This window comes from Colletotrichum fioriniae (assembly GCF_027942845.1).
Source record: "Colletotrichum fioriniae strain IMI 355084 chromosome Unknown scaffold_19, whole genome shotgun sequence".
NCBI classification, from domain to species: domain Eukaryota; kingdom Fungi; phylum Ascomycota; class Sordariomycetes; order Glomerellales; family Glomerellaceae; genus Colletotrichum; species Colletotrichum fioriniae.
Genome location: NW_027076855.1, coordinates 100577 through 122928, shown reverse-complemented (window position 1 = coordinate 122928; position 22352 = coordinate 100577). Strand labels below are relative to the sequence as shown.

General features: G+C 50.8%; 7 protein-coding genes across 7 annotated transcripts; 4 read left to right on the top strand and 3 right to left on the bottom strand.

Moving 5' to 3' along the window:
- Positions 1–1617: 1617 nt before the first annotated feature.
- On the bottom strand, positions 1618–2210 carry N0V96_011778 (uncharacterized protein; the record flags this gene model as incomplete). The annotated part of the gene is made up of 2 exons (XM_065759393.1): positions 1618–1683; positions 1743–2210. The coding sequence occupies 2 exons, from the start codon at positions 2208–2210 to the stop codon at positions 1618–1620; spliced, it is 534 nt and encodes a 177-aa protein (XP_065611957.1).
- A 6626-nt stretch (positions 2211–8836) lies between these two features.
- N0V96_011777 (uncharacterized protein) lies at positions 8837–9850 on the top strand (the record flags this gene model as incomplete). The annotated part of the gene is made up of 1 exon (XM_065759392.1): positions 8837–9850. The coding sequence occupies one exon, from the start codon at positions 8837–8839 to the stop codon at positions 9848–9850; it is 1014 nt and encodes a 337-aa protein (XP_065611956.1).
- Positions 9851–12000: 2150 nt separating this feature from the next.
- Positions 12001–13514, bottom strand: N0V96_011776 (uncharacterized protein; the record flags this gene model as incomplete). The annotated part of the gene is made up of 3 exons (XM_053192671.2): positions 12001–12319; positions 12403–13309; positions 13376–13514. The coding sequence occupies 3 exons, from the start codon at positions 13512–13514 to the stop codon at positions 12001–12003; spliced, it is 1365 nt and encodes a 454-aa protein (XP_053050028.1).
- A 2220-nt stretch (positions 13515–15734) lies between these two features.
- N0V96_011775 (uncharacterized protein) lies at positions 15735–16239 on the top strand (the record flags this gene model as incomplete). Its single annotated transcript, XM_053192672.2, has 2 exons — positions 15735–15739; positions 15795–16239. 2 exons carry the CDS (start codon positions 15735–15737, stop codon positions 16237–16239), a joined length of 450 nt encoding a protein of 149 aa, XP_053050029.2.
- Positions 16240–16801: 562 nt separating this feature from the next.
- On the bottom strand, positions 16802–17946 carry N0V96_011774 (uncharacterized protein; the record flags this gene model as incomplete). Its single annotated transcript, XM_053192673.1, has 2 exons — positions 16802–17554; positions 17614–17946. The coding sequence occupies 2 exons, from the start codon at positions 17944–17946 to the stop codon at positions 16802–16804; spliced, it is 1086 nt and encodes a 361-aa protein (XP_053050030.1).
- Positions 17947–18421: 475 nt separating this feature from the next.
- Positions 18422–19576, top strand: N0V96_011773 (uncharacterized protein; the record flags this gene model as incomplete). Its single annotated transcript, XM_053192674.2, has 2 exons — positions 18422–18458; positions 18519–19576. The coding sequence occupies 2 exons, from the start codon at positions 18422–18424 to the stop codon at positions 19574–19576; spliced, it is 1095 nt and encodes a 364-aa protein (XP_053050031.2).
- Positions 19577–21083: 1507 nt separating this feature from the next.
- N0V96_011772 (uncharacterized protein) lies at positions 21084–22137 on the top strand (the record flags this gene model as incomplete). The annotated part of the gene is made up of 4 exons (XM_065759391.1): positions 21084–21260; positions 21315–21636; positions 21739–21993; positions 22106–22137. 4 exons carry the CDS (start codon positions 21084–21086, stop codon positions 22135–22137), a joined length of 786 nt encoding a protein of 261 aa, XP_065611955.1.
- Between the last annotated feature and the right edge of the window lie 215 nt (positions 22138–22352).

Genomic DNA, 22352 nt, shown 5'->3' with positions numbered 1-22352 from the left:
GACTGCCCCGAGCATCTGGGATGTTGTGGGTGTTGCTGAGGTATTAGGCCACTAGACGGTGGCGGGTCGCAATCAAAGTCGACGAGGGTTTCGGGGGAAAGGATTCCACACCAAACTCTTCGAGGATCGATCGGTTCCCGTCAAAAGGCCGCCGTCTTTTTGACGGACGGCGGCCTCTGAGGGCAGGAAAGGCAAACAAGGAGGGTAGTACCTTTTGCAAGGCAAGAGTGACGGGATAAAAAAGTCCTGTAAAGCAAGAGAGTCTACTTTACAGAACCGGAAAAAAATAACGTGTCTATAATTTGACAGGCTTCGAAGAAAACAGGAGACGGTGCCTGAGGGGAAAGGTCGGCGGTTAAGTACTGCGTTGTTGGTGCGGACTCTGGATCTGCAGGCAAACAAGAGTCCTGTGGCTTGCATATGCCAAGACCGTCAACAACCAATAAGACAGTATGCGGGCTGAATGTCACACCGAAGACAGGACTCAAAATTCCAGCTGAAAGAGGTTTTGTGTCACTCACCCCAACGCTGCCCTGTCATTGGTGGTTTCGTTAGAAACACCAACGCGGGTTGAGCCGACTGAAGCTTCGCTGAGATCCTGGTCTCCAGACAAGGCTTCTAGAAGTTCTGCCGCTGAGTGGCAATTTGTGTTAATCCTCCTCCATTCTATTGAGAAACCAGTGTCAAGACCCTGAGTCGTCAAGCAAGCGATTAAACACAGAACCCATGGCTAGTGCATGCACTTCCCTATTTATCCTAGACCTGTTGCATATGAACTCAAGATCTTCGCTGGGGATGAATGAAGTTTCGAGGTGCATATGACATTTGCGAGCGAGAAGCGTGACGCTGAAACTGAGTCCTCCTAACCCAAGAGGACTCACATTTTCTTGTCGAACATCTATCCGACAAGAGAAAGAGTCCCCATGAGTCCCCTTCAACAATGCGGACGTCTTCAAGAGTCCAAAATATTTAAAACAGCAATTTGTTTCGAAGGAGGAATATAAAATGCAATGACCCTAGCTCAATTCAAGACTGAGAGTAGGTTGGCCATCAGCAAACTTACGGGTCACGAAACGACCACATCAATCTTGATACAATCTATAACTAGGCGCAAGCTTCAGTCAAACCACTCATTAAGAATGAATCCGAAATCGACAGAGAGGTAAGCCCGATATCTTATACAGTAGTGCCACGTGCAACTTATCCGAGCTAGATACTTATGATACACCACGTCTAGTCAACCTCAACATGTCGAGAGCAAAGGCTTCAGCCTCCCGCCGGCCTTTCCCTCCAAGCCTGCCTCCTTCAACACCATAAGTCGTGCATTTCCGTTTGCCGAATCTCTCACCGAAACGATGAATCGATACTTCGGGTCTTTTGACCCATCTTGGATCCCTTTGCCTCCGGATGAGAAGGAAGAAGAGACCAAGGCAAAGAGCAAAACGGGCAGCCAAGGAAGCTACATTGCGCTAGTTAATGGGGAGAAACAATGAGCCTTATTCTTTAGAATCTATTTGTGTTTAGATGTCATCTCAAAGTAACACATGTCTTTTGACTGCGAACTCAACTATTACCACAGCGCCCCATTACATTGTATTGGTATGCTACAGGATGCTCTCATGATCCTTCGCTTTCTCTATCCCACATGATGCTTCTGTTATCTTTTGTGTTGACCCAAGTGTACTGTTAAACCATGGTTAGTCAATCGCAGAAGACAACGATAGAATTTTGAAATGACATACCTCAAAACAACACGGCTTCCCGTCTCCCACCGTGACAGCGAGAAGATTTGCCTCGCTCCAAACTGGCCTGAAGCCAACCTCCTCGATCTTTTCCCACCACTCCGCAAACTGACTGATCTTGGGTCCCTTTTCCGGCACATGAATCTCAATCACCATCTGACCAACTGGAACCTTCTTACCCTCAAGCTCGCCACCTTTCGCATAGTCTCCCAGAAAAGACTCCAATGCTGGAAACTCATCCCCTTCGATATCCATCTTGATTAGATCCACGTAATCGTGCCCCAATTTCTTCATGATGCTCTTGATTGAGAGAAATTCTATCTTTTCCTTTTCATCGTAGTAGTCGTACTCAGCGACAGCCGTCTTGAAAAAGTGCGTCCGGTTGGGATACGCTTCTAGACCCTTGCCCCAACCGTCGACCGTGTCGTCGAAACCGTACATTTCAGCGGCGTTGGAGCGGTTGAGCATTTCCGCCTCGAAAGAGGAGTCATCTCCAATTCCAAAGCTATAGATGCGAATAGTTCTGTCTAAAGCTCGAGATTTAGGTTTCGCCCTTTCGTATTTACTCATTCCGCAAATCCACTTTCCCCCATCGCCGAGTTTGCCGACTCGTTGAATATCCCATGGACATGTGTACGTTGCCGGGAACAGGTCCCAGATGGTGTACCAAAAGCGGAGGCTTTCATCTCTTGGTGTAAACCTAGTTGCGCAGTCAGATTTTGCCGTTCCTGTTCGGAGAGACCCTACTTACAAGATTGAGTCGTAGTCTTTGTTGTCACTCATCCACTCATGTCTCTTTTGGACTGAACTCAACCATGACTTTTCTGACAATACCGCCCGACTTAGCTCGCCTAGATGGACATCGCTCTGAGATAGTACCCAGGATGACCATGTTTGGTTTAAAATTGGTGTCAGGAAGTAGAGAAAGGCTACTGGGAAAAAGAAGGGAAGGATTCTCGGAAAGGACCAAGTCCCCCGGTCGGCGGGCTTCAGATCCGCCATCGTGTATGGGATCCGCGTCGATATTGCAATGGCAATCGCTCTACACGACCAATCGAGATATAGAGCTTGACTAATGCATTCTTCAACAATCATGAAGGTCGAAGGAGATAAGGCCATGCTGTATTGCCATTCACTGCCACCGATTCCCCACGGGCTGGAAAGCCCTCAAGCACAACGAACAGCCATCTAATGTTGACAACATCATTGAAATAAACTTTGATCTTCATCCTTTACTGAAACAGTTTGCCTGAAACCGTCGTCGATCCGTAGCGGCCTCGTTTCTACGAAATCTCTCCAAAAATGCCCTCCACGAGTCAGTCTTCAGACGGCGACAAAACATCGGACTACGCCTCAGTTCATCCGTGTTCAAGGAGATCACTCACTTGTATTGAACTTCAGGACGCACCAAGAACGCAGTGCGGCTCGACGCTGGGACTTTGAGTTCACGGCGGAGAGTCCAGTGTACGCGAGATCGTCCAATTGGGTTGATATAGTTGTGTCAGTCACGCTTGAGACAGTTATTGCCCATGCTATACCGAATCAATGGGTACGCCGCCGACTTCGATGTCTCAGCCACATCGCATAATGTCAAGATTCTGCCTGTCCCAATAGCTTGGAAACCCTCCGGCGACAGTTGTCATTAAGCTTCACACGGTCATGGAAGATTACCGGCATTTCGTTGTATGTTTCCGCGATTAATCGACCCAGTAGTAGCAAAGACAGCTTGCCATGCACGGTGCTGTACGCGTTCCTCCCACCAATACCGTTTCAGCAATACGGCGCTTTGGCACAAAAGTGAGGCTTTCTACAAACAACTTGCGCATCGTCTCTCTGCAAAGGCCACCCGGGGTTAGGCGCCAAGAGACCCCCTCGATGTCTCGTCGTATTTAGCCATCACGCTACCCCAGACCCGACCAGCTGGGCGTTGAAGTGTTTGGTCCGTTTGGCAGTTGTCCACTCACGTTCTACTCGATTTGACATCGAACTTATAGTAGCTACTTCTAGCAAGAATATCACTCACTCTGATCGCGATCATGAAGTTCACGTCAACTCTTCTCGTTCTTGCTAGCGCCGGCGCTGTAGTAGCCGTAAGTTGTGATTCTCTTTTCACCAAGACCGCCTTGCTAATTCGTCTTCAAGTCGCTCCCAAACGCAGGCATGCCGCTCGTTGATCGTGATGAAATTGTGGGCAAGAAGGGACTAGAGGCAACCAAGACAAACCCTCGAGTGAAGAGAGCAGATGGAACTTTCAATCTAGTTCCACGACAAACACAAACAGGGAAGGCCAAGTTGGAGTTGGATGATGATGCAGGCCCCTTCAAAGAGAAACGCGCTGAAGAAGCAGTTCAAGAGAAGCGCGACGAGCTGACGCCGACGAGAACAAACCCCCGCGTGAAGAGAGCCGATGGCACATTCAATCTCGCTCCAAGGCAGTCTATCACGAGGAGAGCCGAGGCATAGACGTGCGGCTGGGCTGTTTGGTGGAGATATAGCTCATGTAGGCAGTCACAGAAACAGACGTAATACAAACACCAAATGCCGTATGCAGTGAAAAGTATGGGCGGGGCAGAACAAAATCTCTCTCGCGGGATAGTGTTACATGAACAAGTGACGAGGCACGCGGCTTCATTCGGCATGGCTTTCTTCCACTTACCATAATCGAAGCCTGCACAGGAAGGTCGTCAGCTTGATACTTTGGAAACCCACAAGAAACCCCCGCTCCGCTATTCTCACGCCCAAAGGCGCCTCCGAAGCACCACGGCAAGGCCACATAGCACCCGGCAGAGTTTACAGTAGCTTGTGAGCATAGAAGGACCTAGAATGGACGCCGCGGCGTGAAGAGGCACCCAATATTCGGTATCTCGGTCAATCCAAGGGCCTAAGACTGCGAGAACGAGGCATTTTCGAGCTTAGGTTGAATGAGATGTAGTACCGATAATGCGCGTAAGCGCGCAAGCTTTGTCGTATTGAGTGACACGGCACCGATGGCATGCCACAATCCATCATAAGTCGCTTGACTCTCGATAGTTCGTGCGACGTTGTGACGAGGATGAGTCTTCAGTAGACAGCCTTCCAGAAGCATTCTGGGGAAGTCAGTTCATCTGCATAACACAGTCGGGACGAGAATAGTCTGGGTTCCCTGTCTTGAAACGACTCAATCAAAGACCATGTCCCTGGTAAGACGCACGAGCCAAGAACGCCGAGCATTTCGCAAGTTTGTGCGTAGACTTTGCCCCGGAAAACCCGGCCTGACTCGGAGCAGCCTTAAATGTGGGTATCTAAGTCTGGCGAATGATATCAGAGATGGATAAGTCCGTTTCGGAGGAGTAAATCTGCCTCGTAAGGCTGTAGAGGGTTTGTTGAACGCCACCAATTGTTTGGTGGTGATGATGATGTCGCGACCCTTCCGCGCGGCTATATGTACTGTGGGTGACACAAGCGGTTCGAGATTTCTTGATACTGGAATGGGGAAAGAATAAATCGTTCACGGGTTCAAGAAGAGATTTTCCCAGCGAATTCGAGTCTCTCCGAGCGGCCTCCGGCGGGCTACATCGAAATGGCCCCCAAATGGGGGCTGGGAAGCTAATCTCGTGGTTGCGATATCCGGCTGTGTGCACCAGGTACTGTGTAGGACAGTCGCAAGGGGCTTCAAGGAAGCAGATCCTACAGCCTTGCGGCAACACTCGCGGTCACCTGGTCGGGAGCCCTCCGGCCACCTCTTTCTCGGAGATCCGGAGGTGAGATAATCGAGGTCGTGAGTAGAGGCATGATGCATCGCAGCATCGGTCCAGATCCTGTTGATTCAGCTCAGGTAGAAGTGTAAGTAGTCGACCTCCGACTACGCATTTCACCGCGTCTGTCGCCAGGCAGCGGGTGGCGAGTTTGATATGACTTCAATGACTGGTTCAAGAGGAGCGAGCCGGCGAAGGATCGGAGGTAGTCCTTGGAAGTGTCTGGATGCGTTGACGCGTCTGGTGTGGTGGGTGTCTTGAAGTGACGCGGGCCACGAGCCAATGAGTGATGGGCCTGCCATGTACGAGAAGCTGATTGTGGTCAAGTCCTGTAAGGCCAGAACTTCGACCGATTCGTTGCGTGACAGGCTGTCAAGGGAGATGGCTACGAATGGGTGGAAAAGTTCTGTCGAGATGTAGGTATCCAGGCAGACGTTTAAGGTACTGAGATACGTACCTTCGGTAAGTCGAAGGTGAGGTGAGCCGCATCGGGTGACCTCGAACCGGTGTTAGTCATCAACAGAATCTGGGATTTTCTCCTGACCTCAGGCAGAATCCGACTGGTGCCTGCTGGCGGCGGCCGGTTGGAAACGGAACCAGGTGGAGAGGGAGCGGTGAGGTGTGGAGCTGATGAGATACGTACCGCTGCCTCCAAGAGTTTGTGCGACGGCCCGGGGAAAAAACAGGTGGCCGGAGCTTTCACCTCCTCCCAGCTTTCATTCCTCTCCCCTCGATGTCAACTCCAACTCCAACTCCAATTGCTGCTGCCACGATGCAATGCGCTGCACTGCGACACGATTCGATACGATGGAATTCAATTGAGCCTCTCGGAGCGCTTGCAGACCTTGCAGGAAAATGCACCCCGCTCCCCTCGTCATTGTTTGGAATGATGAAATGTCAAGCTTCTTTTGCTATCCATCTGTACGAAACAAGGCCTGGCTGCATCGGTTGGTCCGACTGAGAAGCAGGCTGTGGTGGCTGTGCGCACCTTGAACAGACCTGGTGCCGTTAGTGACCAGCACAGCCGTCTCACTTGCATGCTAACACTGCCAAACCATGCCAGCATGCTTCTTTCGCAGCCAACATTCCGATTGAACTGGCGGGACGAACATGACGCTTTCCTGGGACTGGAACGGTGCGCGCCACGGGACAAGCATCGTCACCAACCTTGTCAAGCCCTCAGTGGCTCTCCCCTTGCAGCCCACGATCCTTCGACGGCGACAACGAAAGCCATCGTTGATAGTTGCCGCAAGGTGGAGTTTATCGAATTGGCCCGCAGCCACTTGTCCAGACTCCAGAGTCCGATGATCGACTGCTTCAATTGTGGCCTCATGCACACCAGTCCCATCTGCAAGTCAACTAAGTGGACCTGGTCCTACCGGCCACTCAGAGAAACGACATTGTAGCGTCGCGCAAGAGATGAACAAAGAGCTTGCATGAAAACCTTGCGAGGCCGAAGTGACTCAGGTGTCATTCGCCAACGTCAATTGGGATGATTGGCTAATGTTCTGTCGATCCAGAACAGAGGGAACAAAGATGATCGTTGCGACTCGCGCACCATGGCGGCTGTCGCTTATTCGGAAACGATGTTGATTTATCGATAATCAACATCTCCAGGTCGGGCCCGGCCAACACGGGCCAAATCTGCAGACTGCAGTCGAAATGTTTCGATTGCCGCTGTCCATGTCACCCTGGCCTTCCCCAACGGCGCGCGCAAGGTGCCTCTCTCCGCGTCGAATAGATGAAGAACCGGGGCAAGAGCACTTTGGCTCTACTGCGTAAAGTGGTGGCATGAGGGGATAGCACCGAGTTGAGAGCGAAAATAGTATCATATCGCCCAGATTATTGCTTCGCGGCTTTCCCACTCAAACGTCCGAATTCGTCATCCTCTACACGAGGCTGCGACAACGCCAGACCTCCACGGCGACCATCCGCAACCTCTACCCCGACGAGAAAAACAGAGACGCTGATCACCAGCCAGTCGGTTCCCTCTCCATCCTACGGTGAGCCAGACACCACCACATGGAATAAACATCGCGGCGCAACTCAACTTACACGAGCTGTATCCACAACACTCAACCACACCCTCATGCGCGAGGTCGCATAACTGGGAACTGAGGACTCCTAACAGAGACATCAGAAGAACACAAGAAAGCGCCACCTGTGCGCCCCCTAGCCTGTCATGCCTGTCGAATATCCTTGGCTCCCTCCAGCGCCCTCATTTTGACGGCTTACTGTGTACGGTGGCCCACCCTGGCAACGTCCCCAAAATCACCTCCCGTGCACCGCCTCTAGTACCAGTAGGCCTCCCCCAAAAGAGGCTGTGTGATACTTCCACAGGTATTTCCCCAGCGGAGGAATGCGGGCAAGAGACAGAAGGGAAACTTGTGCTCTTTCGGAAACGTTCAGCGAGGGGAACCATCCTAGGCCAAGGACTCCGACGACCCTCCCACCCCTGCGACGACCGAGCACGAAAGAGGCCTAGCGGCCAAGAGCAAGACTCATCGGCCTCTAGAGGCCCTCTAGCGATGCCTGTGAAGGCAGCAGTCTGACAGGGGAAGGGGGGCATGGTGTGCAGGGCTAGGCGCAATCCACCCTCACAAGGCCTCAAATCTCCACAATGCCACGGCCTGCAGCACTTTGGCCCATGATACTTGCGATACTTGGGTCCTCCGCCGTCTTTTGCGGCTGACGCTGGGTACTTGCGACTTGCTGCCCCTGCTCTGCCATGCCACCACCATTCGAACGCGCTTTTTCGGCTCAGACGATATAATTCAGACCCAGAATCACTTCGAGACAACTTGTTCCCACGCTGCTCAACATCTCCACTTGGACTATTTACACTTTGTCAAACGCTTCCCGCACTTAGACGACAGACGCTACCCCAATCTATCATACCTGGTCGATCCATTCTCTATACTTAGGCAGAACTTTTTGAGAATCTTCAACACCTGACTTCTTGAATCCTTCCTCGATCTGGTATATAGTTCCTCATCCTCGCTTGCATCTTTGTCCTGTAAGATCACCAACTTACACCACCAACAGTCAGACAGACCACAATCTCGATTCACTGCAAGCTCCAACATACCACTTCGACTTCACTCAAACAATACCGACACGTTGTCTTCCTATCACCACCCCGAAGCTCACTACATCGACAACACCATTGTCTACAAGTACAGGTCTCGTCGTCCAGCCAACTCCAATCGGGAATATCAACGTCCACCAGCCCTCTCGAGGACTCTTTCCTCTACCCAATCGACCACACCCGCGAGACGAGTCCCATTCGTTACGCAGGTAGTTCAACCCTCACCACCAACCCCGCGCACGCTGCGCCCTGATACGTTTACACAAGACACAATGTGTACCACCGACGTTTACACCTACGTCTACCCCGACGGCCGGAGAGCTGAGCAACAGCAACCCACCTTGTGCTCTGCTTCCCGCAACGGCCGTCTTTGCGCCAACCCCGTCATCTACAACCACCCGCCACGTTCAGTCGGCTACCCTTCACCAGTGCCCATGTATGCTCCTGTCGGTCCAGCATACCCATTTCCTCAGCAGATGCCGCCCTCTCCTCCCATGAGCTCACCACGAGGGACTTCTTCGGGTAATGAGGGTGGCCGCGCTCGTCGCGAATCTTCCTCGAGCGAGAGAAAGCACCGCCAATCCGGAGTATACGTGAACGGCCAAAGGGTGCTGGACCTCAACCGCAAGCACAGGTCACGTAACGAGCGCATCGTCATTGTCGACTCTCCGCCCACCCCACGCACACCACCAAAGCAATTCGCTTCGCCTTACACCGCGCCGCCTTCACCCAATGCAGGCGGCGAGAACCCTCAGTTCCGCTATAGCCACGTCCGTCGCGACTCTCTTCGCCCTGTCATCGTTGATGAACGCCCGCGGTCCAAGGTCGAGATTGAGGTGATCGACAACAAGCACCGCCGTCACCACTCTTCTGAATCGCGCCACAGCCACGCCAGCGCCGACGATGAGGAGCGCCGCCGCCGTCACCGAGAGCACAAAGAACGTGAAGAGCGCAAACGCCAGGAGGAGGATCGCCAAGTTAAGAAGCAACTGCGTATTGCCGAGCAAAACGCCAAGATTGCCAGCCGCACCGCCGTCCCCGTCCCTCCCGCTCCTTTGAACCGCACTTCTACGGGCTACGGTTCCAGGTACCAGGAGGATTTGTTGGCAGACGCTCTCCGCCGTATGGAAGTCGTCGACCACCTCACGGCACGAGCTGAGGATGAGGAAGAAGCTCAGCGCCGCCGACTGAAAGAGCGGATGACGCCCCACCGCCGGGCTACCGTGGGGCCGGGTACCCGGAGGCACCGCGTTCTCTACGATGATGGTCTCTGGCGATGGGAGTAAACGATTGCTGGGATGAGTGCATTTCCTGCTTCATGTGTTTTGTTTATCCATTTATCGATATGCGAGCTTTGCGCTTGATCGTTTTCTTGGAATTGTATAGATAGCCAGCGTTTCTTGATTTACATGCATGTACATATACCACGGGAGAGGGATCGCCGGGAGAGCGATGGGAAGATACCACCACAACAGGCTATGTTGGGACAACCATTAGATAGTCATTGAATCAGTAAAAAACAGTTATGATTAATACATCTGCTTCTTCATTAACGGCTGTGATCCATGTTTAATGATACAGCATCTTTGCGGTACATTTTCTCGTGATGAACAATCACCATCGCGGCCTTGTGATCGCATGCGCCTGCATGTCTCACTCCCGCCCTTGGTCTTCTCGGACCTACGAGGACTCGACACCATTGAGTAGGCGACACTGCCGTGTTTTGTTTCCCTCCATCCCACACCTTTTCGGAGAGAGATTGCGAGACATCTGCAAGCGACCCTTATCCGTGGCGTTTTCTTGTTCGTTCGTCCCAAAATTTGTTGCTAGAGACATGCATGGACGATGAGAGGAAGTGGATGGGTGTCTGTGGCGGGAGGTTGCGACGCGGTCTGAGTCAAGACACCACCACCCACTTACACGCGGAAGGGGACCGAAAAGAGTGTGCATCTGTACTGCGTAATAGTTGTTTCCCCAAATTTGAGGTTGAAATTCTGGTTGCATGAAGCTTGCCGCGCAATGCGAATATGCGCATTGCCAGTAAGGAACTCTGGAGACTGGGGCAACGCAAGGACTCTTCTTTCCCTTCTCACGGCGGGGTGGGATGTTGCGCAAATCTTCGCATCGCGGGGTAATTTCTGCCTGGACTGAGAGGACGCGATTGCGGTCACGATTCCTTTGGCAGCTTCCCTAGTAGATCTCAGCACTATGTACAACATCGCCAAGAACAATGGATCCCTTGCGGAAGAAGAATGACAGGAAGACCCGATGGTCGCGCTTGCGGGGACATAGGCAAACGCCAGGCAGTCCCGCCCAGTCGGCACGGGCTTTCGGGGAAACCAGCATTTCACGGGTCATCCCTGTTAGCTGGGGGGCTTTGGAGACGGCGGGACGGGTCGCTGGGGTGTTTAGGTGTGTGGACGAGTCACCGAATGACATTTGCACACCTTGTACACCGACGGCGCCGATGTCGGTGTGCCTCGGTCAATCGTCTGCCGGCGGGGTAATAACTGATGGCGGGGTAATTGAGGTTGGATTGGATTTTGACTATGAGCAGACCACTGCTCTTTGTCTGTTCCTCTTCTTTCCGCGCTTCTATGTGACAAGATCCATCTTGCGGAACCTTCCACAAGGTTGGAAAAAAAGAAAGTGCACAAAAGGAGACTGAGGCCAGTTTTGCCTGGCCTGCCAATTACCCCACCTACGTACTCCGTGCCACCATCTTTGCTCCTACGGGCTTGAAAGGTGGTGGGGTCACACACCCGTCTACCAACCAGGTTTTAAGGATTGGTTTTTTACTTGTGTCCTCCGTGCCGTCCGCGGAGGGAGTCATTGCGGCGTGGGAAAGGTGAAGCCTCCAAGTGGTGACACATTCTGGCGGTGAAGAAATGATTTGTGGTGGTGTGGTGTGCTCGGTGTTGATCGCCTGGTTTCTGAGGGTTTGGTACATGATGCAGGGTACTTGTTTTCTGTATCTCTTTTGGGGCATATTTTTCATTTTGGCTGTAGAGTGAGCCCGAAGAGGAAACATGTACTTCTTGTACCGGATAAAGAGCTGCCTAAGTACCGAGGTACTGCGGCTTAAGGATTATTGTGACTAAGACACCTCCTGTCTACCTTACTCATCAGGTATTATTCTTAGGGGTTTACTGGATTGTCAAAGACTTTAAAGAGCATAAGACCATGTAAAAGCCGTGCAACAGTTGTCTTAAGCAATTGAGTGGATGACTAACAATGGATTTCCCCCCTCGCCGGCGGCACGACGTTACCTACGAGGTAGTTGTAACACGCAGTCGATCACAACCAGGCATATCTTGCTCGGTACAAATAGTGATCTCCACCAGAGGGGCCACTTACTCAATCTGCTAGAATTTAAGCTAATCTATGAAACCGAGCCGCCTCTGTGCTTCGATTCAAATCCCAATACGACAAATTATCAAGAGTACCAGTCTCCCTCATCATCGTCAATCGACTCCCCCTTATCAGACTTGTCCAGCAACTCCTGAACCGTCCAAAGTTTGAAAGGAAATCCGGGGACCGTGTTGGTATTCTTGAACTCCTTCCCATGGAGTAAGTGCGCAGCACAAGCTTCATAGTTGTCGTATGCATATTGTTCGGGATCGTGCTTCAATAGCCATGATCCTGTAAACTTGGCAATGCTTCGGGGGTTCTTCGCAGCTTCGTCCCAGTTGGTGTGATGGAAGACCTCTCTGGATTTGAATCCAATCTTCTGGGCACAAGCGGTTCTCTCGAAGCTAGATACAGCCGTCTCACAGTCAGTAAAACGACCACGGGGAAATCAAGTTGAATGCAGCAGCGCGTGAGAAAGATAGCTTACCGGAGCTTGTTGTGCACCTTGGTGCCCAAAGCGGCAGACTCCTTGCCGCTCATCTTGAGACATGCAGCAAGAGAAAAGGCATCTTCAAGGGCGGTGGTAGCACCAAACCCAGAAGAAGGCAGGAATGAGTGTGCCGAGTCGCCGCATTGCGCCACCCGCCCTCCGTCCGACACCCATTTTGGTTGGGGATCACGGAAACGCAGCTTCCAGTCGGTAGCCTGGTTATTGGGCGTCGACTTGATGACCTCGTGCACGATGGGCGCCCATCCTTCGACATACTTGAACGCGCCAGTCGAGTCAGCGATACGGTTCCAGTCTTCGACGGCAGCGCCCTCGTCTCTGTGCGTCAGGCCCCAGCAGAACTCGGTCGGCGACAGTCCCGTGAAGAAGTGGGCGCCGGGACTGATGTGAAGGGACGTCCATTCCCGCTTATCCTTGAAAAACTCTGCAATAGCAGGGACTTTGAGTGCTTCTTCTGCACGGTAGCTCGCTCGGTACAAGGCGAAGCCGGAGCTGATGGGTTTCTCCTTGGTGCCGGTCACGAGGCCCCAGGACCTGGATCCGACGCCGTCTGCTGCCACGACGATGTCGGCAGTCAGTTTACTACCGTCGGCAAGGACGACGCCACCGAGATCCTTGGTCTCGAATAAATCCTCAACCTCTTGGCCTGTTTCGATCGGAATGCCGAGTTCGGTGGCGTAGGTCAAGAGAAGGAGATAGAACTCCCTTCGGCTGACAGAAATCGTGGGGAGATGGGGGTTTCCGAGCTTGGTTCCGAATAACTTCTCGCCACTGAATTTGAAGAATTGGAACTCGGCCGAGATGGCGCTCTTGTTCAATCTCTCCATGAAGCCGGGCCATTTCGAGGGCGTGTGCAGTCCGGGCGACTGGATGAAGAAGATTTCACCTGCGAATCAAAACAGGTATTGGGTCAGAATGTCGTCTCTGGTGAGGCGGACGAATAGTTACTCACCGTAGTCTCCCGGGTTTATACGCTTCTCCAGAACCTTGACGCTATGTCCCTGGCGATGAGACTCAATGGCGAAGGCCAGACCAGCGATTCCGGCACCGACAACCAGAATCGAGATGCCCGAATCAGAAAGACGTTCCATGATGTTAAAAATGCTCCTTTTGTCGGATGAACCCTTGTTAGTACTTTCGCGGTCAAGATGAGCTATTATGCAAGTAAATTCAATGGAGTTGGAAGAACTAGAGAACAGTGCGTTGATGTAGATGCAAAGAAGCAGTCTCTGTTCATGCTAAATGTAGTTCATCTTTAAGGTCATTGCATCTTCACGTTTTCTTAGAACAACGGCGGTCAAAAAGTCCGCGCCTTTAGACATGAAGCTTCGGACATTGACGAAATGTCAATTAGGCCGAATATCGACACTGAAGAAAGGCAGGAAATAGATTTAACCTAGCCACGCGATAAGATCGTGTCACATCTAACCCCACGTATTTTGGAATATGCCGCGTCTGTAGAGCTAGAAGCAAGGCTACTTACTCGCTACTGACCCAATCAGCTGTAGTGTGCGAGTAATTGGATGAGAGATAGAGTCGGTATTCGGGACCGTTGTCGTTACGCGATCCGTTCAAAACTCTCCGTGGTTTTGGTGTGGATTGCCGACTATCCTTTCCATTTCGTAGTAGACGTATACTCGCGTTTCGTCGTTACAGAGGGCCGCTGAGTCAGCTCGCGATTCACCGGCGGTTGATCGTACGACTTTAGTCGTTACACTAGACGAACATCTAGTTCTTTGGGCCCTGGGGTTCAAGGGCGGATGTCGGCAAGGGCGTTGTAAAGAACACCCCCAACTTAGTTCGGTCGTTTTGTCAAGTTAGGAAAGCTAACCCAATCAAATGGTGCGCCCTCGGGGGTTACCACCTCAGTCAGGTAGGAATGTGCGAAGATCGTCTTCTCCACGATACGCACCTTCATAGAATCATATTAGCCCCTTAGTGTTGACGTTGGACTATGTCAGTTCGTTGGCCACCTCAGCGCTCAGGGATAAATGGATGACGAGGATCGGTGCTACATGAAGACCGACGTCCGGGAGTGCATACGTCTCTCCGCAAGATCTTGAGCTAGCTTCCGATATGTGTCCTCCTCACGTCGGCTTTTGATGTTAGAAACGGTTTATACTGCCCACTTACTATGACTCGCGGACATGAATGGGGTTGCTTCCTTGATGCTTACGATTTCCCGCGCTAACAATCTTTATCGTCTGCTGCCCGGCAGCCCGACTGGCGGCCGTTTATTTCGATCGCGTCCATCTCAGCATCTCTTCCAAATCTATGGTATGAGACATACTCATGTAAGACCTTGTTATGTCTCTTGAAGATACTTTGAAACCTTTTGTGGAGTAGAATGCTTCTCTCGCTGTCATCATGCGATTCTATACCATGATGGCTCTAATGTGACGGAAAACCTCGAAACTTCGATTGATCTCACTACCCTTGAGAAACAAACGGCCTAGAGAACCTTTTGTACTGCTTGCGATGGACACCCTGCTGGGTTTTGGGTATCGCTGTTGACCACGAAAATTGTTTAAAGTCGTTACGAGCATGTCCGCCAGCCAAGGCCGTTGCGTGGGTTGAGGAAGTAGCCCAAATTGAATCTCTTTCAAAGCCTGCATGCAGACTCACGCGAAGACTTTTGATTTTCCTGTCGTAAGAAAGCAAAGTCCTGTCTGTATCTCTCGCTTACGCGAACTTGCGGGACTGGCGGTCCTGGACCATATGTTGCCTGATGGCATAATTACATTGGAAGCCATTGGCTCGGTCAGTTGATAGATCATAGATGGTCTGTGGCGATCAGAGCAGGAGGGCATTCGAACTTCCCTGCTAGCAACACGAACTTGGGTGTGACGATCGACCTTGTCAACCTGAATACCCTAAGCCTCGAGATGAGTCTGGCCTGATTGTTGAGCTCGAGGTCGTCTCTAGCCTCTTACTTTGTCCACTTCAGCTTGTTGCTCACTTGTGGTCAGGAAAATGTCCTTGTGTCAGTTGGCAATGGCAATCGATGGGGTGATGTTTATCGCTTTCCTGAACCTCAAGGTCTCAAAACCGCCGGTGGTCGTGAGAACACAGTTGGAGTGAGCGGTCTTCTTCTTGGGGGCGGTAAGTCATAAGACTCCGGACCTGTCTGTATGCGATCCTGATTGGTCTTTTAAAGGATCTTCTTTGTTCTCTGGTGAAGTTGGTTTTGCTGCAGATAATGTGGCCGAGTATGAGGTACCTTAAAACGAAACATCTCATCCCCAGTTCAGGTTACGGGAGGTGAACGCTTACCATATGCTTATTAAGGTAGGTCGTTCTGGCCAGCGGCAATGTTGTCAGAGCTATTCAAGACGAGAACTTTGACTTGTTTAAGGCTCTCAAGGGTGGAGCATACAACTTTGGCCTGGTCAGCAGATGCCTGCTCAAAACGTTTCCCTCTCGCAACTTCTATGGTGGGGTCATGGTCTTCCCGTGGACGCAGAAGAACGCGATCGTTCAGAAGTTGTGGAGATGATAGAAGGCAACACCAATGGACACCCCGAAGATACTGGATTCGCAGCTGCTGCGTGGAGCCCAGGTGGTGGTAAGAGAATGTCCTTCATTGTTGCCAATATTGAGGGTCAAAACAACTCAACAGCTTTCGCGGGACTCGAAACTTTGTCTCCTGTGGTCGACTTGCGGGCAAACCTCCCAGTAACCGGCATTGCTGCCCAAATCGCATCGACGAGCGGCGAACACCAGGTTTCAAGTACTCTAGCCTTCCACAACATTCTTGACATGGGCCGCAAGGTTCTTGCGTCATTCGATACCGTCATCGAGGAGATTGAAGACTAGGTCGAGGCTGGCGACGACTTCAGAATCATCTATCTCATGACACCGTTTCCCACCCTGTTCTCAAGCTATGGCGACAATGTTCTTGGGCTCGAAAAAGCTCACAGGAAGAACTGTATTGTTCTCAGCATTCGAGGAATCCTCTCTAACACGAAATACGTAGACCTATTAACACAGAAGTTGAAGGAAGCGACGGCAGATATCGAGGATTATGCTAGAGCTACTGGCCAACTTATCCCCCACCTATGTCTCAACTACGCAGGTCAATACCAGAGACCATTGGCGATGTATGGTGAAGACGACATCCATCTCCTAAAAAGAGTTGCAGAGAATTACGATCCCGGACAGTTTTTTCAGTACGGCGTGCCGGGAGGATTCAAGATCAAGGATGTATGAGGACTTACGATATTGGGGCTTTCACAAATTTTGGCATGCTTCAAGAGAGGTGTTTTATGGAAACATTATTATGACGAAAGGATATCTTTGGGAGCTTTCAGAAGTTTGATTGTCATCAAGTGCCTGTTATCAGATGTATTCAGGCATTGGCTTGGTGATAGGTTATACTCTACAGCTGGGCATTTGCACTTGGGCCCTTCAATTGACCTTGTCTGTCAAAAAAGAGCTTTTGACCAGTCCTCAAGCTTTCCTGTAGGCCTGAGGCGATCCTCAGTGATGTAAGAGCCGATCTGAGGGGGATCGGCAGTGGCTTGTCGTCCAGAATAGCATCAACAAACGCATTCGCTTCCACAACAAATGCCGAAATGAACCTGTCGTACCAAGAGTTCGTTGGTTCAACCTTGACATAGCCATCAGTGTCGCAAATTTCTACTCGATTCTTTCGCGGTATAGCATTGACTGTCAACTTGCCTGTCGTACCAAATATCTCAGTGACGCTGTCATAACCGTGCGAAGAGCTTCTCGAGTGGTAGAAATGAGCCATCTTTCCGTCCCAAAACTCGCACACCCCGATCGCATTGTCCGCATCCCCAGTATTTGCGAGATCTGGGAAGAAGGAAGCTGTTCCAATGGCGGAAACAGATTTGGGGACAGATTCCTCGCCCAAGAACATCAGTGACAGGTCAATCTCGTGAATGGCGCAGTCAAAGTAGATGCCGCCGGAGTTCTTGAGGTACTGATGAAAGAATGGACTTTGGTCAAGCTTCTCACAGCCATGGGATCTGAATACAAACGGCTTGCCAATGGCGCCCGATTTGACTTTTTGATGCGCATCCTGGTAGCTGTCATCAAAACGGCGGGCGAAAGCGACCATGGCTTTAGTCTCTGGCTTTGCTTCCACATGCTCGCAGAGAGTCTCAAGCTAGGTGATAAAGCGTCAGCAAGAATGGAGAAGGAGATAATAATGACAGCGCAAAGTACCTCTGAGATAGACTTGCAGATGGGTTTCTCGCATAGAACATGGATTCCCTTATCGAACGCAGCCAGTGTCTGTGAAAAATGCAGCTCGGTAATAGAGGAGATGATAACAGCTTCAAGCCCTGGCGTCTCCATCATCTCTTCGAAAGTGGGATAAGTCTTAACGCCATGGGGCTTCAGATGTTGTTCGGCCCAGTCGAGATCAGCTTGAGCAGGAGAGCATGCGCACAGAAGTTTGGCTCGCGGGACTAGGTTCAAAATATTCAAGGCATGCTTTTGCCCCATGCGTCCGATGCCAACAACACCAACATTGAGGATCTTGTGCGGAGAGGTCATGTTGTCAAATTCTTCGGTATAACAAAGTAGTCTGAAGTCAGTTTTCTGAACAAAGTGTTGAGAAATTCGCTGTGAATGTGCGGATTATCTTGCTTGTAGTCGAAGTGATCGTACTGTGTCTCCTGTTGGCGATGTTGCGAGAGGTTATACTTGTGAGTGTTGAGTGCGGAAGATTACTACTGCTTTCAGCGAATGAGGGCAACCGCGGCGATTTTACACCGTATTGGTAATATGACGCTCAACAATGGCTGACGCGACGTCACAGGTGAATCCCGAACACCGATGTCATCGAGTGTCTGCAGTGAGAGAATGTGTGTATAAAAGGTGGAAGAACATCCTCGGGCTTGCAATTCCGTTTGGAACTTTGGATACAGCGGCCCACGATCAAGTGTTCTCCCTATACGCCTTTTCTCAAATCCACTGCCACCCAAGTCAGCCATTCAAGTGTCCAGTTCCAGCTAAATCCACATTAAAAATGTCGGAATTACCAGCGATTCGCTGGGGCATTGTTGGTAAAGCATTCCCCGCATGCTGAATTCGGAGAAAAGCACACGACTGACTGACTGATACAGCTACCGGGATGATCTCCTCCTGGTTCGTCGAAGACCTCTTGGTCTCACGATCAGATGCAAAAGTAAAGCATATTGTCCAAGCCATTGGGAGCTCATCCGTCCAGAAAGGGCAAGACTTCTCGAAGCAATATTGCCCGAATAGTCAACCGGCTATTTATGGATCGTACGGGGAAGTTTATGCCGACCCTAATGTGGATATCGTATACATTGGCACCCCGCACGCATTCCACAAGCAAAACTGCCTAGATGCCATCGCAGCAGGCAAGCCCATCCTTTGCGAGAAGGCCTTCACGATAAACACTCGTGAGACAAAGGAGGTCTTTGCCCTTGCCAAGGCAAAGGGGATCTACGTTGCTGAAGCCATGTGGCTCCGCCACCGACCTTTGGTCCAAGATCTGCAACGCATGCTTCATAAGGAGAAGGTCATCGGCGAGGTTTTTCGCGTCTACTCCGAGTTTGGTCTCGGGCTGGACATCCCGAATCTCCCAGACAGCTCACGTTATAAGCAGCCTCACCTTGGTGCAGGGTCGCTGTTGGACTTGGGAATCTACACCTTGACGTGGGCTATCCTGGGTCTGGACGCAGGAACTCCCGGTTCTTCTGAGAAGCCCAAGATTCTGGCTTCGCAGTCGCACGATGGTTCTGTCGAGGTTACTACTAGTGTTATCCTCCACTATCCCTCTACGGGAAGACAGGGTGTTGTCACTTCAACAACAATGGCAACCGGAAACCCGGATGTGTTGGCACGCATCCAAGGGACCAAAGGCACGATAGAGGTACATGGCACCGTTCCATCCGACCCAGATTCTTTCACTTTGTACTCCACATTTGAGAGGGACCAGACCAAGGGCATCATCGGAAGGGACGCAATTAAGACATTTGAGTACAAGCCAGTTGGGCGAGGGTACTACTGGGAAGCAGACAATGCTGCGCTGGATGTGCTGGCCGGAAAGTTGGAAAGCGACGTGATGCCTTGGGCAGAGACTATTCGCGTCATGGAGATGATGGACGAAATCCGACGACAGGGTGGGACTGTGTATCCTCAAGACAAGGAGTGAGGGCCGTTTTCCCTATGGTAGTCTTGACAGTAGAACAGCGAGCGAGAAACAAAGATCTGTATTTGTGGGCAACTAGAGTATCTCAAGTATTATTGGGCAGCAAATAATAACAGAATATCATTGGCATTCTATAGGCGTAGGCAATGTTTTCGATCTCTTGATTTCGTACGTGTTTAGCTATTACCAGATTCGTTCCCCTTGAATGACGACTTGAATGCTTCCACGTCTGGAATAAGTGTCTGATGTTGTGTTATTCTTTTGTTCATTTTCTTTTCCATTTTCATCTTGTGGGGCTCAATGATCTGTTGCTCTCATTCCGGGCAGATCGCCTCAATAAGCTACTGCAATTACAATAGTAGCATATTCGCTTTCTCCTCTTCACGAAGAACATAGGCAATCCAGTTGCCTATCACCTTGTACCACGTGGTGCTTGAGGTTTGTTTTATGGAAGAAACTGACGCTCTTAATGAGATCGTCGAAGGATATTGTGTTCTCAGGCTCACTTGGGGTTGTCACCCAACGTCCACCTTGGTGATCTAATGACCTCAGTTTAAGCTGACGAAGAAATGCTTCAATCAAGCCAGTCATATATTGCTCATTGCGTCTTGTCGCCAGAGCCTTTCTTGTACTGAAGTGAAACTAAGTAATGAGGCCGGGAAAGAATTTGGAAGATGATCCGAGACTACTAAGCTTTCGCCAAGACACCCTTTAAATGTAACTTGGGATTCAAAATGGTGCTCACCGGAATAACAGCCAATTTTGAGTTTGATCACATCTAACTGCAAATTGTTGCCCATGTGAAGTTGATCCACCTGTATCAATTAGTAACTTGCGCGCGGGTGTGGTGTTCGTTATCGGCGCGGGCCGGGATTGCCAATCTGTTCCTTGGATGGCGCAATACAACAAGATGACCTGATGAACTCCAACCATTGGGCGATGCATGCCTTGACTCCAAACCATAAAATGCCGCGCAATCCAAACCGCTATCTCAGAGCCTCCGATGGAAAATTGCCAAGTCATCTAATCACAAAATCGTTCATCAAAACAACTGTTCGGCCCCTTTTCTAACACACGCTTTCAGTAATTCGCTCCTACGATGGCTATCAAGACTCACAATGGGCTAAGTTCTATCAAAGTCGCCATCATTGGCGGCGGGCCCGGGGGGTTGGGTGCAGCGATTGAGTTTGGCAAGTTGAACTATGTTGACTGGTCACTTTACGAAAAGAAGTCACAAATCAGTGAAACTGGCGGCGGTATCAGCCTACAGAGACATACATGGAGGCTCCTAGAGCTGAATGGGGCAGCCAAGAACATTGATCCCTCGGATTTCTTCAGATCTCCTGATGGAACTAGCGGACAGTCAAGGTAATTGGCATGTTTTGCTTTGAACACGTGAGTTCATTGGATTTACTGATGGCGAGCCGTAATTAGAAATGGAAGAACCGGAAAGCTTCTGGAGCAGCACCATCATCCCAAAGATACACCGCCGCAGCAAGTGAGCTGTCGCATGGTTCGAGCTAAGCTTCAGGCTGCTCTGCTCAAAGAAGTTGATCAAAGTCGTATCAAGACCTCAAAGAAGCTAGTTGATATCACGAAGCTATCTACTGGTAGGGTTGCGATCCGTTTCGAAGATGGCTTCAGCGACGAAGTTGATTTACTTGTCGGAGCAGATGGCATTCGTTCTGTAAGGCTCAACCCCATTATGATCCTCGAGACAACGGGAACTAATGACATGAAGTTTGTGAGATCGTATGCTTTCCCCGAGCACAAGATCAAATACAACGGCCAATCTGCCTATCGCACCATCATTCACAAGCCTACAGCCGAAAAGATTGAGGGAATCCCGAAGTCACCCGTATTCTGGCAGAACATTGGTGGCAAGTACGTGTTTACGTGCCCTCTTGGCGGAGATGATTTCGAGGTCACTGCACGCATCCGCCGGCCGATTGAAGGGCAGGAACATGTCAGCTGGGGTCGGCCTTTTGACTTTTCCACTATCGCCTCAGAGTACGACGAATTTTGCGAACCTGTCCGCGAAGTAATCCAACTTGCCGCTCAAGGTGAGACACAGGAATTCGCACTTTTCTCGGGTCCGCGACTAGAAAGCGTCATCTATGAGAAAGCCATTGCCTTGATTGGAGACGCATCTCACCCTCTATCAGGAGCGTTTGGTGCTGGGGCTGGATTTGCTTTGGAGGATGTCTATGCCTTGACGCAAAGCATTGACTGGCACTGGAATAATGGTGGGGGCTTGCCTGAGGCCCTGGAGCTTTATGACCATATCAGATCACCTCATTATCGCGACTTGTACAAAGTCTTGGATGATTTTGGTGCGATGAACACTAAGCTGCTTTCGGAGAATCTTCCTGTCAATGAGGAGATTGAGGAACGGGTCCGAAGGGCAGCTGAGAGTAAGAGTACGTGGATGTACCTTTACGAGATAGATAAAGCGGTCGAAAAGCTGCTTGGAGCTGCCACCCAGCATGGCCAAGTCGCAGCTGTGCTTTGAGCTAGATCCTCAATTCACAGCTGGACACCTGATCACGTTGATTGATTCATAGAGACAAAGCCCACTAGTCAGTCAGCCGCAGTTGTTGAAGGTGTGCGGAATGAGGCAAACGAGGTTTTGGATGACCCAGGGACTCGCCGTAGGATTTACGAACCCGTAGCCTATTTTCACTTGCATACCTTGGACATAATCCTGATGTAAGCCCATTCGGCACTTGACAGACCGGAATATCTATGACCGAATTCCAGTTGCCGAGCCTGGGTGTCG